Here is a 16230-nt window from a genome sequence, read left to right on the forward strand (position 1 = left end):
TCCCACGTCCCTTCATTACACATCTCCAGACGCTGCTCCATTGTTCCTTATCTCTCCTTCCCCTGAGGGCAGGTGGCAGACCACTTGCTGATGTCACTGATGCTAACCCAGGCCAGCAAACATCTTAATTTTATGTGTATTCTCGTCACACTTCCCCCCTTTAAGGATTTTTACCGGGAGGTAAAAATTACAAACATGAATACATTATTTGATACATACACAAATATACATCTTTATTAGCTATTTGGCTAACACAGCGAGTTTGAAGCTGTCAACACCTTGACAGACAGTCATCACATTTTCTGTTCCTTTTACACGTGTTATTAATAATCCCTTAGACCAGGGTCCAACTCAGCAAACTTCATAATGGCCAATAACACTGATGAATTGCGACCAATGTAACCTCTCATTTGGTTTTGTCCCGGACCACAATAACAAGGGTCGTCCCATTCCGACTCAGTTTTCTCTCGCAAGGGCTTAGTAGGAGGGGGACGGGTATTGACCGCAGAGTTATTGCAAAACTTCCTGCAGTACCCCACCATCTCCAAGAGCCTTCTGAGGGCCCTCTTGTCTGTCGGGGTTGGGAGGTCAGCGATAGCCTGCACTGTAGCTTGCATCGCTGCCAGCTGCCCCTGTGTCACCACAATTCCCAGGTAAGTGACCCTCGTGTGGCCGAATTCATTTTTTTCAAGGTTCACTATCAAGCTGGCTTCAGACAGCCGTATTAAATTGCCAATACACACCTCTGTGTTCATCAGCCCTTTAGTCACTGAATTACTCATTAAATATGGGTGTTGTTTACTTGGCTGCCCTATTGTAACCACAATCACCGAACGTCCCAGTTCTTTGCATTTCCTCGGGACAATCAAACACATGGATGCGAGTCGTTTAATTACTCCTTCTAAAGATTCGCTATGTTCGGGGATTAAGGGAGAGACCTTATCAGTAGACCTGGCCAAAACAATAGCCTTCTCCCATCTGATCGATCCCATACTAATCTTTTCAAAATGTTTTTTTCCTCTTATCAGGGGGCCCCTAGCTTCATTGATTTCCACGCTAACACCGACTAGGTTTGTTAGCATATCAAAAGCCGGTGACCGTCTCAGTTCGCGTCGGTCATGATCAATAACATTTTTCCCCCTGGGCAGCCGGTAAATCTCTTTCATGATTCCACCAACTGTTTCCTCCAGCACCGCAAAATGTCCACCGGGGGGTACCTCGTGGGCCATGTTAAAAACCTCATCCCCATAACTCTTTTGCACCACCCCCCACTCCTCATCTGCGGATACTGTACTTGATTTCCCTTTCTTCCTTAGCACCTCCTCCTCCGCACAATAGCTTGTCAAGGCTGTGTCAGAGAGAGCGGTCTCTGCCAAAACCATCAGCCCCTCGTCTCGCTCCTGCGTCTGCACAAATTCTTTCCTGGCTACTGCTACGTCTGTCCCAGCTCCCTCACTACCTCTTATCTCACTACACCCTGTCTCATACAAGGTTGGCGGAAATGTTTCAGCCAAATTCACCATCGCGGGCCCGCGATGAACCTGTGAGTCCATGGGTGGGGCCTCAATGCTGGCAGGCTGACCTGTCAATCTCACGACTGGGAACACGATTCCTCCAGCGATGTCATTACCGAGCAAGACTTCCACGTCTTTCATCGGTAATTCGGACCTCACCCCGATCGTGACTAGTCCAGAGACCAGGTTGCTCTGTAAGTGTATCTGGTGCAAAGGGACTGACTCTGTCCCTTCCCCAACACCTTTGACCTCTACCTCCCCAGTCTGGGTCTCTGAGCTAAACTCTAATACACTCTTCAGTATTAGTGACTGACACGCTCCCGTGTCTCTCCAGATCCGCACTGGAACTGGTTTTAACCTCTCCTTCACTGACACCAATCCGGCCGAGATAAACCTCTCGCGCCCTTCCTGGACTTTTTCAGACCTGTCCTTCCCTAGCGGTTCGCTTAACAGCTCGATACAGCCATTCAAAATTTCCGCTTTTCCTTTCCCCATCTCCTTCCTTGGGGCAAAGCACCTGGACGCAAAGTGTCCGACTTTCCCACAATTATAACAGACGACCCCAGGAGACTTCCTACCAGACTGCTCCCGGTCTACTTTATCCTTTTCACTAGTCCCCGGCTTACTTTCTGACTTTTCCGGCGGACTCTCCCCGCCGTCCTGACTACCCTTCTGGTAGCCTTTACTCGGGGCAAACTTCATTTTATGCGTCAACGCGTACTCATCCGCTAACTTAGCAGTTGCGGCTAACATGGCTGCCTCTTTCTCATCGAGGTAGGGTCTCATACCCTCAGGGACACAACCTTTAAACTGCTCAATCAGGATCAGTTGTAGCAGTCTGTCATAATCCCCCTCTACCCCCTTCGAGGTGCACCAACGCTCACAATATGTTTGCATCTCACGGGCAAACTCCAAATACGTGCGGTCCCACTGCTTCCTCGCATTCCGGAACCTCTGCCGGTATGCCTCCGGGACCAACTCATAAATCCTGAGGATGGCCTCTTTCACCACCTCATACCTCTGGGCATCTTCCGCGGACAAAGCTGAGTAAGCTTCTTGGGCCTTCCCTTTCAGTACACTCTGAAGTAAAACAACCCACTTATCCCTCGGCCAGTCCTGACTTATAGCCACTTTTTCGAAGTGGAGGAAGTACCGATCCACGTCGGTATCGTCAAATGGGGGAACCAGCCTAACCTCCTGGGTCGCCCGGAACCCTCCACCTTGGTTCGGCACGAGCCCCTGCTCAGCCCTTACCTTTAACTTCTCCAGCTCAAATTCCCTTTCCCTCTGTTTCTCCTCTCTCTCCAACTGTCTGTCCCTCTCTCTCTCTTCTCTCTCCAACTGTCTTTCTCTCTCTTGCCTTTCTACCTCTTTCTCTCTCTCCCGCCTTTCTAACTGCTTCTCTTCGTGTTCTAACTGCCATACCCGGAACTCGTGCTCGAGTCTCAGTTTTTCAAACTGTACCTGTACTGCGTCTCCAGCAGGTTTTTCAACAGACACCACCCCCAGCTCACCTTGGGGAAACACACCTTTAGATACATAGTGCTCTACAATAGCTCTGTGTATCTCCTCTCTCCTCATTGTCGACTTCACCTTAGCAAGATTCAACCGTTTGGCCACAGCTATCAATTCCGATTTCCTGGCATCCTCTAATGCCTCCAAGGTCGGCGCCTTTATAAATTCCTCAACCTCCATTTCTGCTGTTTGTCTTTTCTTTCTTTCGGGAATTTTAACCCAATCAATTTACTCCGTCCCAAATTTAGCGTTCAAAATCGCGGACGAGAACCCCACTTATGTTACGTACCCCGTAACTGGGTTGCCAAACCAGCAGAAATGGATCACTCAGTTGGAGTCTGGAGTACTAGAACTAAGAAAGTTTTATTAAAGAAACAAGCAACACAGTAATCGAAAGGATAATAAATGCAACAGTTCAGCGATGATAAACATACATGTGCACAGAATTAAGATAACAGCATCAATCAAGCTCTATCGTTGTCTAGGGGTAAATGACCAAGTTTCAAAGTGACTCAAAGTTCAGTTCGCAGTAATCGTTGCCATGGCGATGGACAACGTTGGGGGAAGAGAGAGATAGAACAGGAACAACTGATCATTCAGAACGGCTTCACTCACAGACCGGCGAGATTGCTCACAAGCAACTTTTGGGCGGGTCCTTGGTGATGTCACCTGAGGTCACCGACTGTGACCCCTCCTCCAGATGCGGTCGATCCTCTGCAGTGAACCCGGCACCCAGGCAAGGGCAGACACACACCGGATTCCCGCTGATTGTACCTTTCCACCCTGGTCGTTGTCTGGTACTTCTCACCCACTCGTGAGAGGCGCACTGCTTCCAGGGTCTCGTTACCTCGGGTGGCGTGTGTCCTGCCTTAGCGAACCTGTCCCTTTTTATCCCCCTGCTGGGGCATCGCCTGTCCACCACTTCAAACAGTTCAGGGTTCAAAGGGGGAGCCGCTCCAGACAGCTCTCTTTCTCCCACGTCCCTTCATTACACATCTCCAGACGCTGCTCCATTGTTCCTTATCTCTCCTTCCCCTGAGGGCAGGTGGCAGACCACTTGCTGATGTCACTGATGCTAACCCAGGCCAGCAAACATCTTAATTTTATGTGTATTCTCGTCACACTGATGAACAAGGACACCTAGATCTCGTTGTACTTCCCCTTTTCCTAACTTGACACCATTCAGATAGTAATCTGCCTTCCTGTTCTTGCCACCAAAGTGGATAACCTCACATTTATCCACATTAAACTGCATCTGCCATGCATCTGCCCACTCACCCAACCCATCCAAGTCACCTTGTATTCTCATAACATCCTCCTCACATTTCACACTGTCACCCAGCTTTGTGTCAGCTGTAAATTTGCTAATGTTACTTTTAATCCCTTCATCTAAATCATTAATGTATATTGTAAATAGCTGCGGTCCCAGCACCGAGCCTTGCGGTACCCCACTAGTCACTGCCTGCCATTCTGAAAGGGACTCATTAATCCTTACTCTTTGTTTCCTGTCTGCCAACCAATTTTCTGTCCATGTCAGTACCCTACCCCCAATACCATGTGCTCTAATTTTGCCCACTAACCTCCTATGTGGGACCTTATCAAAGGCTTTCTGGAAGTCCAGGTACACTACATCCACTGGCTTTCCCATGTCCATTTTCATAGTTGCATCCTCAAAAAAATTCCAGAAGGTTAGCTAAGCATGATTTCCCCTTCGTAAATCCATGCTGACTCGGACCTATCCTGCTATTGCTATCCAAATATACTGCTATTTCATCTTTTATAATTGACTCCAGCATCTTTCCCACCACTGATGTCAGACTAACTGGTCTATAATTTCCTGTTTTCTATCTCCCTCCTTTCTTAAAAAGTGGGATAACATTGGCTCCCCTCCAATCCGCAGGAACTGATCCTGAATCTATAGAACATTGGAAAATGATTACCAATGCATCAACGATTTCTAGAGCCACCTCCTTAAGTACCCTGGGATGCAGACCATCAGGCCCTGGGGATTTATCAGCCTTCAGTCCCAACAGTTTACCAAACACCATTTTCCACCTAATGTGAATTTCCTTCAGTTCCTCCGTTACACACAAAATGCTGGAGGATCTTAGCAGGTCAGGCAGCTTCTATGGAAAAGAGTGTAGTCAACGTTTCGGCCCCAGACCTTCATCAGGACTGGAAAAAAAAAGAGATGAGGCAGAGTTGGAAGGTAGGAGGTGAGGAGGAAGAAACACAAGGTGATAGAAAAAACAGGGGGGGGTGAAGTAAAGAGCTGGGAAGTTGATTGGTGAAAGAGATACAGGGCTGGAGAAGGGAGAATCTGATGGGACAAGATGCCATGGAAGAAAGAAAATGGGGAGAAGCACCACAGGGAGTTGATAGGCAGGTAAGGAGATAAGGTGAGAGAGGGAAATAGGAATGGGGAATGGTGAATGGCCGGGGGGGGGCGGTCATTACTGGAAGTTTGAGAAATCGATGTTCACGCCATCAGGTTAGAGGCTACCCAGACAGAATAAAAGGTGTTGCTCCTCCAGCCTGAGTATGGCTTCAATGCAACAGTAGAGGAGGCCATAGAGAGAGATGTCAGAATGGGAATGGAAAGTGGAATTAAAATGGGTGGCCACTGGGAGATCCTGCTTATTCTGGCAGATGGGAGCATAGGTACTCAGCGAAGCAGTCTCCCAATCTACTTGGCATCTCACCGATATACAGGAGGCTACACTGGGAATATCGGATACATTAGATGATCCCAATGGACTCACAGGTGAAGTGTTGCCTTACTGGAAGAACTGTTTGGGACCCTGAATGGTAGTGAGGGAAGAAGTGTTAGGGCAGGTGTAGTACTTGTTCCACTTGCAAGGAGAAATGCCAGGAGGGAGATTAGTGGGGAGGGAGCAAATGGACTAGGGAGTCACATAGGCAGAAAGTTGGCGGGGGGAGGGAAGAAGATGTGCTTGGTGGTAGGATCCCATTGGAGTGGCAGAAGTTATGGAGAATTATGTGCTGGACGCAGAGGCTGGTGGGGTGGTGAGAGGATGGGGTGAGGGCAGGCATGCGTGAAAGGGAAGAGATGTGGCTGAGGGCAGAGGTGATGGTGGAGGAAGGGAAGCCCCTTTCTTTGAAGGTGGAGGACATCTGCTTCATTCTGGAATGCAGTGCAGTGGAGACAGATGAATTGAGAGAAGGGGATGGCACTTTTACAAGTAACTGTGTGGGAAGAGGTATACTCCAGGTATCTCTGAGAGTCATTGGGGCTTATAATAGTCATCAGTAGATAGCTGTCTCCAGAGATAGACAGAGAGATCAAGAAAGGGGAGGGAAGTGTTGGAAATGGACCAGGTAAATTTGAGGGCAGGGTGCAAGTTGGAGGCAAAATTGATGAAGTCGATGAGCTCTGCGTGGGTGCAGGAAGCAGCACTAATGGGTTGTCAGTGCAGCGTAGGAAAAGTTGGCAAGAGTCTCCAGTGTAGGTTTGGAACATCGATTGTTTCACGTAGCTTACAAAAAGTCAGGCATAACTGGGATCCATGTGAGTACCAATGGCTACACCTTTTGTTTGAAGGAAGTGGGAGGAGCCAAAGGAGAAATTATTGAGAGCAAGGATGTTCCACCAGACGGAGGAAAGTGGTGGTGGAGGGGAACTGATTGGGTCTGGTGTCCAGAAATACACCATTTAGTCCACCACCTACAGCCCAAACCATATAAACTCCTATCTATCTGAACCATCCACGCACCTATCCAAACTTTTCTCAAATACTGAAGTCGAGCTTGGATGCACCACTTGTGCTGGCAGCTCATTCCACGTTCTCACAACCCTCTAGTGAAGAAGTTTCCCCTCTTGTTCCCCTTAAACTCTTCACCTTTCAACCTTAACCCATAACCTCTAGTTGTAGAACCACTCAACCTCAGTGGGAAAAAGCCAATTTGCATTTACCTTATTTGAACCCCTCATAATTTTGTATACCTCCATCAAATCTCCTCTCAGTCTTCTATGTTTCAAGTAATAAAGTCCTAACCTATTCAGTTTTAACATATAACTCGGGTCCTCCAGACCTGGCAACATCCTTGAAAATTTTCTGTTCTCTTTGAACTTTAAACCTTATTTACACCTCTCCTCTAGGTAGGCGACCAACACTGTATATAATACTCCAAATTTGCCTCCCCAGTGTTTTGTACAACTTCAACGTAACATCCCATCTCCTACACTCAATACTTTTCTCACTTTATCCCTCCACAGTTTATTCATTGTTCCCCTATATTGAAGTGCTGATCACAAAGCAAGTTGCTTCTGCTCATGTTGGCCTCTAGGTGGAAGAGGTAATACAAGTTACAGTGTATACATCAAAACATATAGTAAAATGTGTGGTTAGTGTCTTGTCGAAGCAATGAGGACTATGCTGGGTATCCCACAAATGTTGCCACACTTCCTGTAACAGCATAGCTTACCCACAACTCACTAACCCTAACCCATATGTTTTTGGAATGTGGGAGGAAACTGCAACACTTGAAGGAAATCCATGTGGTCACAGGGAAAATATACAAGCTCCCTACAGAGGGGAGGGAACGTCGACTTAGACCATGCTCAGAGGCCTGAGTCATACATTTTCATGCCTTACAAGGCCCAATCTGGAAGTCTGTGTGGGGCGCCACTCTTCGCACAGACACTGGAGCAATCTGTGGTTGAGTGCCTTGCTCAAGGACACAAACACGCTGCCACAGCTGAGGCTCGAACTAGCGACCTTCAGATCACTAGACGAACACCTTAACCACTTGGCCACATGCCCAACAGAGAGCAGCAGGAATTGAACCCCGATTGCAATAGTGTGATGCTAACTGCTACACTACCGTGCCACAACTTTGAGAGCAGTCAAAGTTGTCCTTACTGCAATTTTTATCATTTTAACTTTCTGTGTAGAAACTGCACAGAACACCCATTGTACAACAAATAGGAAATTACATGTCACATCATGCTTTGACTTTGCCTTCATGTAACAGTGAACTTTTTTAAATTCCTGAAACTTTTACCAAGGAGGTTAAGAATCATTTCCAGCAATGTGAACTATTGGGAAAAGATGGAGTTAAAAATATTGAAAATAATTAAAATTTTAAAGATAGTATTGTATCAGTTTTGTGAAACAAATTAGTATATGTTTGCCTAAAGTAGACAGTAGTTAGCATGTGGTATTACTTCTTGTCAGTCTTATGAAGGGTAGGGTATGGCAGGCAAAGCTTTAAGTCCCCCTTCAGAATTTGTTCTTGCCCTATATTTAAATGATGAAATGTATAAACAATGAATTGAAGGAGTGGTATTAATGGTACTGCTAATGTACCATTCCCCATAACTGCTAGTGGGTTTGTTCACTATTGATGCTATAAGGTGCAGAAGAAATTCACCAGGGTGTTGCTGGGAATGGAAGGCATTCCTTGTACAGAGAGATCAGATCGGCTGGATTTATTTCTCACTGGGGTGTACAAAGCTGACGAATGACCTTATTAAGATTTATGAAGATTTAAAATAATAGCACATTAGGGTATGTGGAGGGCATAAGCTTAAATGTGAGGGGGGGTGGAATCTAAAGGAGATCTGTGGTGTACTTTTACCACCATTGACACCTACTACTGCGTTATGGTTCCCACCAGTAGTTAGTCAAACATTTGATTCTAGTGAATGAAGTAATTTATCATGTCTTGAGCTTTATTTAATCATATGAACATTTTTCAAAATGCCACAATCCTTTGTTAAAATCTTTCATATTCTTCATTTATTAAATATTTTGTTCATCAGTATCCATAGTATCAGCAGAGGCTCTGCTATGAAATAATATTTAAGATGTACTGATAATTTATTGTATATGAAATCTAACACAGTAACTCTTATCCTGTTCTTTGCCTGCTCTGTTACAAAGATGATGCATCTGACAAAGCAGATGGTAAGGAAATTATCCACCTGTCTTCTCATATAACCCATTAAGTGACATTGCCAACAATGTAGAAGAGCGCATTTGTCTTGTATATACAATTCAAAATTAAGTACATGCATTTTCTCTAGCAAGTTTCTAATACTTATGACATGCCTTATTTAATCAGCATTTTCCCTAAAAGTATTTATGTTCATCAATTCACCAAGTAACTTTACTGACAAAAGTTGTAATTACATTGTTGTAAAAATTATAGATGTTGTCAGTTTGAACTTCTCTCCCATTTAGGAACAACCTGTGAATCTGGTAAGCACTGAAACTTTGAATTGTAATTTCTAAAACTTGAAAAAGTGATCATGAAGCTGTTAAATTGCCATACAACGAATAAGATTCATCATTGTTCCCTTTGTGGACAATAGGTGGCTCCAGTATAGCATCAACTATTATAAATAGAAGTTGCAACCATAACTGTAATCAGTTATAACTGAAAATTCAACAAGTGTAAGCTTATGTTTTGGAGACTGGAGGAAGAATTGAAGTGTGTAGCAGCTCCTTACACATTTCTAGGCAATGATGGATTTCTAGATCAAGCAAAAAGGCAGCAGGCTATTTTAGTTTTTATGTGGAAAAATGTGAGCTCATTCACTTCGACAGAAAAATTAGGAATGCTAGGTATCTTTAACTGTTGAGAGATTGAAAGGTATGGGTGTTCAATGGAACATGGGTATTCTTGTATATGACTCATTAGAAGTTAAACTTGCAGGTATAGCAAGCAATTGGAACAAACAATAGGTTGGCCTTTATTAGAAAAGGGGTAGAATATGGCAGCGGAGATTTCTTAGTCAATTTTTAGTGGTCCTGAAGATTAAGTGTGTATGAAATGTTCATCAGCTTGTTTCTTGGGATGTTGTGTTTTTTGCGCAAGATGTGATTAAGTAAACTCTCTGGAGTTTGGAAAATGAGAGATGCTCTCATTGAGATATGAGGATGCAGAGTTAATGTTGCCCATATTGAATTAGGGAGTCCTTCATTCATGAAAGAAATGAGAAGAAATTTCTTCACTCAGTCGACGGAATCAAAGCTTACAGGTTTCAGGCAGGAAAATGATGTCTTGCTAAAAGTCAGTCAGCAGTCTTATTGTGTGGGAATTAAGGATGAGAAGTCAACTAGTCCTTTTCTTATGTTATCTATGCCACAATAATCTTACATTGAAAGGCAAACAACAGGAATTCTGCAGATGCTGGAAATTCAAACAACACACATAAAAGTTGCTGGTGAACGCAGCAGGCCAGGCAGCATCTGTAGGAAGAGGTGCAGTCGACGTTTCAGGCCGAGACCCTTCGTCAGGACTAACTGAAAGGTGCAGTTTTGTTCCCCACTCAACAGTTTGTGCAACAGCTCATCCACCTCTCTGAACTTGGGAGGTTTACAGACAATTTCACTGTGTAAATGTTGCTCTCAGGATAGACTAATTCTGTATTGTATTATTTTATATGAGGGTCAATCCAAAGTTCATTTTAATTACTCAAATAGCTTCCTGATCACACTCATGGGTTACAAAGTATTCTAATTTCAGAAGAGTTTTGTGATGCAGGACGTGTCTGTTTCACCTTCCTATTGTGGCTGCTTGTCCTGTTTGTCGTTTCGCCATGGCTTTTGGGCTCTGTCAGGGTATCTATAAGGTTGCTTTCTCTTGAACCTTCTCGGTTGTGTACCTTATCAGTAGGGTGCATACAATGCATATGTTCTCACCAGCACATCACATTCATTTTCATCAGTACTCCAGATTTCTTTATTATGTCGTTCTGTTCAGAATAACATTGTTATCTTTTCTTTTACTGCTTTTCTTTTGCTGTATTATTTTCTCATCTCAAAGAATTCCTCAGTTCAAGTATGACTTGCATTTGCTTCTAACCTGCAAGAAATTTAGATGTAAAGGTATGCCAGCTCACCATTCTATTCCCTTCAATGAATTTCACTTTATTTATGTCCAGAATTCAACCATTTTCTAATCTTCCTTTAGGTTATCTTTTCCTTAAATTCCGTATTTACCATCGCTATCATCATCATTATGTGTTGTGCCGTACCATCACTATAGGCAAGCATGAAGTGCGAAAACTTCAGTTGGAATTCTCCATAATCTTACAAAGTTCAATTATGCAATAAAGCTTCATTAATCTACGAGTTTAGGGTTTTAGTGGTGCTAGCCTGGCACATTTTCCAGACTACTGAATGGCACTCCAAAGCACTTCTAATTCACAGTTTTAGAAGATGTTACACAGTAACATTTCAGTGAACCCAGTAAATTTAAAGGGAGCATTGGAAACATCCGGTAAGTTTGAAGGGAGAGTAGCCATCAGAAGCAGGTAAGTTAAAGCAAGTGCAGCAGCTGAGTCCTTGGAGCATGGCGACTAGGACTCCAGCAAGATCAGGGCAGCTTACGAGTGGTCAGGGAACACAAGAACCCAGTGAGTGTTCAGACAGTGCACGAAAGAGGTCCCATTGAGTGAAAGGGAGCATAGGATCTAGAATGGAGCAGAGTACTGAGTGAGAGTAGGAACTGGAACACAGAAACAGTAGAACCAGAGTGTTTGGCAGGAGTGTAGGAGCCAGAGACACTTGCAGGGGGGGGGAGAGCATGGGAACCAATTCCTGGGTGAATGTAAAATGTAAATATCTCACGGTTGTTCTGGTACTGAACCAATAGGATTTCTGAATGGATGAATAATGGATTTATCAGAGTTTTACTGAATTTGCCAGTTATTACCTCAAGCCCTGTCTTGTAGGACGTGAAACTTGGCCCTTTGGGTGACAGAGCCTGTGCCAAAAATCAGAGACTCATTCACACTAATCCCATTTTATTTTCACACCTTTCCCATTCTACCACTCACATACACATTGGAGTCATTTACAGTGGCCAATTTACCAAGAAATATACACATCTTTCATATGTGGGAGGAAACCAGAGCTCCTTACGTGAGAAGGCTTTGGGGTTCTTTTTTTTTCTGTCATTCATTCTTTGGGGCTTTCTTCTGTTTGGATGTCTGTGAAAAGTAAGAATTTCAGGTTGTGTATTGTATACACTCTGATATTAAATGGAACCATTGAACTGTTGAACCAGAAACTTGATTGAGTCTTTTGAAAAGGAGACCAAGACGATTGTGGACATTGTCTACATGGAGTTGGTAGCATGACTTTCAACAAGATCCTGTATGGTAGGCTGGTCTGAGCAGTTAGATCTCATGGAGTTGGCACATTGTAGTAGAGTGTTGTTTCTCAGACTGGAGGCTTGGGACCAAGTGGAAAACTGTAGGGCTCAGTGCTGGGTCCACTATTATTTGTCATCTATAGAAATTATTATAATGAGAATGTACTGTAGGTGGCATGATTAATAAGTTTGTGGATGCTGCCATTATTGGCATTGTGCTGAGCAGTGAAGAAGATTGTTTAAGGTTACAAAGAAATTGAGATCATCTGAAAAACTGAGCAAAAGAATGACAAGTGGAATTTAACTCGTACAAGTAGGAAGTGATGCATTTTCAGAAGTTAAACCAAAGTAGGATATACATGGTGAATGCCAGGGCCCTGGGGTAAAAGTACCTACATCCCTGAAAATAGTTCTCACGATGTGTTGAACAGCTGTAAACTGGGTCAATTCTTGTACGGCAGCTTACCATTTGCCTTCTTCACTATCCTAACTGTGTTAAATATCAGATTTATTATAACAAAGTTCAAGTCCTCTACATCAGTAATAACACTCTGGTCACTGTGTGGTGAACCTAGACAGGGCGCAGCAAAGATTCACAAGAATACAACCAGGAATAGAGGGCTTGAGTTATCAGGAGAGACTATCTTTGGAGCAGAGGAGGCTGAGGTATCAGTTGTAGTGGTATATAACATTGTGAGGGACATAGGTGAGGTAAATAGGCAGTCTTCTTGTAAGGGAGTCTGAAACTGAGCCTGTTTCCATGCTGTATAACCCTGTGATAACTGTAGGATATTCACAAGGTCATAGAGGGAAGGTGCACATTTTGCACAAGTAGGTTCAAAGATCAGAATTGAAGCTGGTTTGCTGGAACTGTGGCTCCATTATCGGTGTCACTATGCCACCTTTGTATTTTCACTATCCTCCTCAGCCTTTCAAACTTTGTCACATGTTAGACTTGCTCTTCAAATGAACACTCCTGCGCTGTCACTGGATGCAGCACAGCAAATAGAATTGCCTCTAGTAATCTCGATTCAGACCTGATCTCTGGTGCTGGGTGTGTAAGTTTGCACTTTCTCCCCTTGTAACTGGACTTCACCCATATTTTCACTAGTTGCTCTGGTTTCTTCACATATCCTAAAGGAACACAGGTTGGTAGGTTAATTTTCACTATCATGTACAGGTGAGTGGCAGGTTCTTGGGTTGTTAACAAGAATGTTGGGAGAATAAAATGAGATTAGTTTAAACTCAATGCTTGATGATTGCTGAAGGGCCTGTTTCCATGCTGTGTGAAATATGGTAATTCTATTATGACCTAATCCCCATTGCCTTCATTATTTGATTCATTTTGCATTACATGATTCTGTCAAGTAATATATATTGACTTGCTGCTCCCATTCCAATCCTCTCCCTCATTTGATTCATATAGGTTGAAAGAAAGAAAAGAATTTTATTAGTTCCTTTTATGCATCTTTCACTGAATATTGAAATTAGCTTTATTATTAATATATTGAGCTCTGATTAGAATACCAAAAGAATGAAAAATTCTGTGGCTACAGAAATTAGAGAATTTGGAAGAAGACTTGCCTTCTTACTACTTTTTGATGTGAAATGTGTGAAATACATTGGTATTTGTAAAGTGTTGAAGGCTCATTTGTTGAATTAGATCATTTTTGTTCAATAATATTTTTATCTTTAGCATTCCATTTTACTTGATTTTTTTTGCAAGCTCTAAACTGTGCTTTGAGCAGGTGATGAGTATTTCCTAACGCCTTTTGCTTACTAACATATTTATTTTCGTTACAGGTCGAATTCGAAACAGACAGCTACTCCTGGGAACCACCTCTGGTGGTGGCGATTCTGCTGATAGCAGAGGGCGAAGTCGCACGAAAGTGGTGTCTCAGTCTCAACGTATGTGTTTGGTTTGTTGTCATTCAGTGTGATGGGACACAACTAGTTTTAAAAACTGGGGATATAGCAAATATATTATTTCATTTATATGCAGCAAGGATGCATTAGTACTGTAGTTGGCATGTTAAAATGCTGAATGATCCACTAAGTTTTGAACAACTATTCTGTGCCTCAGGTTTAACATCATCTGAAGATAACAAAGGTATCTTGCTGTTAATATTTTTGTTTGTTTTTTTTTTGCATGTTTGGTGATTTTTAGTTCAGTTGAGTGTTTCGAATAAATTTGTCAAATTCCTCCTTTCAAGTAGTAGACAGTCAGAAGCAGCAAAAGTGATGAATCTCTTGCTCTTAAGTGTTAGAAGTTACTATAAATGTTCATAACCTCAGTACAGGAAAGCAGCATTTAGTTCCTTTTACCCAGGAATTCACCATAAGAGGAAGAAACCCCATTTTTTATCCTTGGAACATTTCATCCTCATTAGTCCTCATTAGTAATTTTTCTTTTACATTTCATTGTCATGTCAAAGCACAGCAAAAAGGTAAAGTGTCCGTTGATGAAGTTTATTTTCATTCAGAGATGCAGCACAGTAACAGGTCCTTTCGGCCAACAAGCCTGTGCTGCCCAATTACATCCATGTGGCCAGTTAACCTACCAACCCGTATGTCTTTGGAACGTGGGAGGAAACTGGAGCACCCGAAAGAAACTCACAGGGAAATTGTACATACTCCTTATAGACAGCGACAGAATTGAGCCCGGGTAACTAGCGCTGCAATAGCATTAACGCTAAACGCTATGCTTTGATGCCGCTCCAAAGTCTCTATAATAGGTTTAAAATAATCTATTATCTAAATAGATCATATTTTTAAAACCCATCAAATGCTTCACAGTTAACTCTGAAGTTAATGCTTCAGTCTGTGAAGAAGGATTGAATAGGTTAGGACTTTATTCCATAGAAAGTAGAAGGGTGAGAGGTGATTTGATAGTGGTATTCAAAATTATATAGATGGGGTAAATGCAAGCAGGTTTTTTTCACTGAGGCTGGGTGGGACTACAACTAGAGGTCATGGTTTAAGGGTGAAAGTTGAAAAGTTTAAGGGGAACCTAAGGGAAAGTTCTTCACTCAGAGGGCCGTGAGAATGTGGAACCAGCTACCAGCACAAATGGTCCATGCAGCTTAATTTCAATGTTTAAGCAAAGTTTGGATAGGTATACTTGGATGGTAGGGGTATGGAGGGCTATGGTCCTGGTGCAGGGTGATGGGAGTAAGCAGTTTAAATGGTTTGGCACTGACTAGATGGGCAGAAGGGCCAGTTTCCATGCTGTACTTTTCTATGACTCATAGAGTTATACAATATATATAAAAATTCTAATAGTTGCCAAGTTTTAATGTTCTCCAATTAATTTTCTTTGTCTCACAATCTGAAGTATATGGTCCAGGTTTTATTTTCAGCACCACAGCAACGATGTTTGCTGCTGACCCCAAAGAAATCTGTTCAAAGATCTTTGATCTTTGTTATTTTGGCCTTCCCACTCCCAGTGTCTCTAGGCATCTTTGAGGTCCCTTGTGTCTGACAACAGTGGTGATGACAATAAAAATAGGAAATGCTGGAATCAACAACAAAATTAACATTTCAAAGACCCATTGTCCAAATTGAAAAAAGATCTGAAAAGGGTTTTCAACCTGAAATGTCAGCTGTGTCTCTTTCCACAGATCAACCTGTCTTGCTCAGAATTTTCAGTGCTTTCTGTTATTTATTTCAGATTTCTAGCATCTGTAACTATGATTTTCAGTAATGTCAACAAGCTGGTCTGCAGCCAATCACTTTGGAAAATACTGAAAGAGTGAACTCAGAAATCAGAAAGCACTATTTTTCACTAACTTGTTAAATAATTAATAGAGAGCATAATGAAGGCAATTGTTTAAAGAAGTGCAGGATTTGATGGCACAAGTAAAAATACCAAAATGGAATTTTAATAAATACATTAAATTATTTGAATTTAAACATATTTATGAGGAAGTGGTAGTTCCTCCATTTAAAGTTAATTTGCTTAGGGCAAGATAAGTTGTCAAGCTTTCATTACAGGTTACAATCCATTTGTTCCGCCTTATTTCGAATAGGATTATGATCATGACTATGACTCTATCATTTGAATAGTGGACAGGTT

General features: G+C 42.7%; 1 protein-coding gene across 31 annotated transcripts in view; it reads left to right on the forward strand.

The window, feature by feature from the left end:
* clasp2 (cytoplasmic linker associated protein 2) overlaps positions 1 to 16230 on the forward strand; it is a 354796-nt gene that overhangs the window by 203450 nt on the left and 135116 nt on the right. For 20 of the 31 annotated variants that reach the window (XM_063066415.1, XM_063066422.1, XM_063066446.1 and 17 more), the window contains 3 exons: positions 8936 to 8959; positions 13959 to 14063; positions 14239 to 14265. In XM_063066415.1, coding sequence (XP_062922485.1) covers positions 8936 to 8959; positions 13959 to 14063; positions 14239 to 14265 — 156 coding nt within the window. The remainder of the gene's footprint in view (positions 1 to 8935; positions 8960 to 13958; positions 14064 to 14238; positions 14266 to 16230) is intronic. The other 11 variants (XM_063066509.1, XM_063066516.1, XM_063066523.1 and 8 more) reach the window with 3 other exon arrangements.

Source organism: Mobula hypostoma, chromosome 1 (assembly GCF_963921235.1).
Source record: "Mobula hypostoma chromosome 1, sMobHyp1.1, whole genome shotgun sequence".
Taxonomy (NCBI): domain Eukaryota; kingdom Metazoa; phylum Chordata; class Chondrichthyes; order Myliobatiformes; family Myliobatidae; genus Mobula; species Mobula hypostoma.